Here is a 655-nt window from a genome sequence, read left to right on the forward strand (position 1 = left end):
CCAGATTTTGCTTGTCATTGATTATGTTGGTTCTGGAAGAGAATGCATTCAGGGTGATCTGTAGTTTACCAAGTGGGTTTTCACTGTAAGAGGAAGGCCTCGAGGCAGGCGGCACGGCATGTTCTCTGAGGGGCAGACCGCCTGTGTGGTAGTGGTTTCCTCTGGAGAGGTTAAAATAGGTTTTGAGCCAGGAGGTTGTGGTCTGGAATGGCAAAGGGCAGCCTCAGTCCAAGATGAGCTTTAGGGCTGCATGCAGAAGCTTTAATCTGGACCCCTATGGTAGGCCTGCATGAAAGCGCACCCTTACAGGCTAGAAGCCACTTCGGCATGTAAACATGTCAGTAAACAAGGAGCAGCTACAGCAGCGTCCTCCCCGGTCCTCCATAGGGAGGTGACAAGAGAGGTGCTCCTTCTGACACACCCCTGTCAGCACCCCCAGACAGAGAGAGACACTTTCCTTCCAAGACTTCTGCTGGGTCTAACTGGGCAGGTGAGCCGAGCCCACACCGCACAAGCTCTTTCTTTCTTCTCCTCTATCCTTTCTCTCCATTCTCCCGAGCCACGGAGGCGGGCAGGGAGCAGAGCGGTGCCTGCGGGCCGCGCCGTGCCAGGGGCACTCCCCTCAGCCACCATGAAGGGCGGGCGGCCCGCGGCG

The 655-nt window shown here is 56.6% G+C and overlaps 1 protein-coding gene across 1 annotated transcript in view; it reads left to right on the plus strand.

Moving 5' to 3' along the window:
- Window positions 1–274: 274 nt before the first annotated feature.
- The window catches only part of CTTNBP2 (cortactin binding protein 2), a 79,490-nt gene continuing 79,109 nt past the window's right edge, over window positions 275–655 (plus strand). The window contains 1 exon segment of the mRNA XM_019612418.1: window positions 275–490. Coding sequence (XP_019467963.1) covers window positions 290–490 — 201 coding nt within the window. The 5' untranslated portion in view covers window positions 275–289.

Source organism: Meleagris gallopavo, chromosome 1, assembly GCF_000146605.3.
Source record: "Meleagris gallopavo isolate NT-WF06-2002-E0010 breed Aviagen turkey brand Nicholas breeding stock chromosome 1, Turkey_5.1, whole genome shotgun sequence".
NCBI classification, from domain to species: Eukaryota; Metazoa; Chordata; class Aves; order Galliformes; family Phasianidae; genus Meleagris; species Meleagris gallopavo.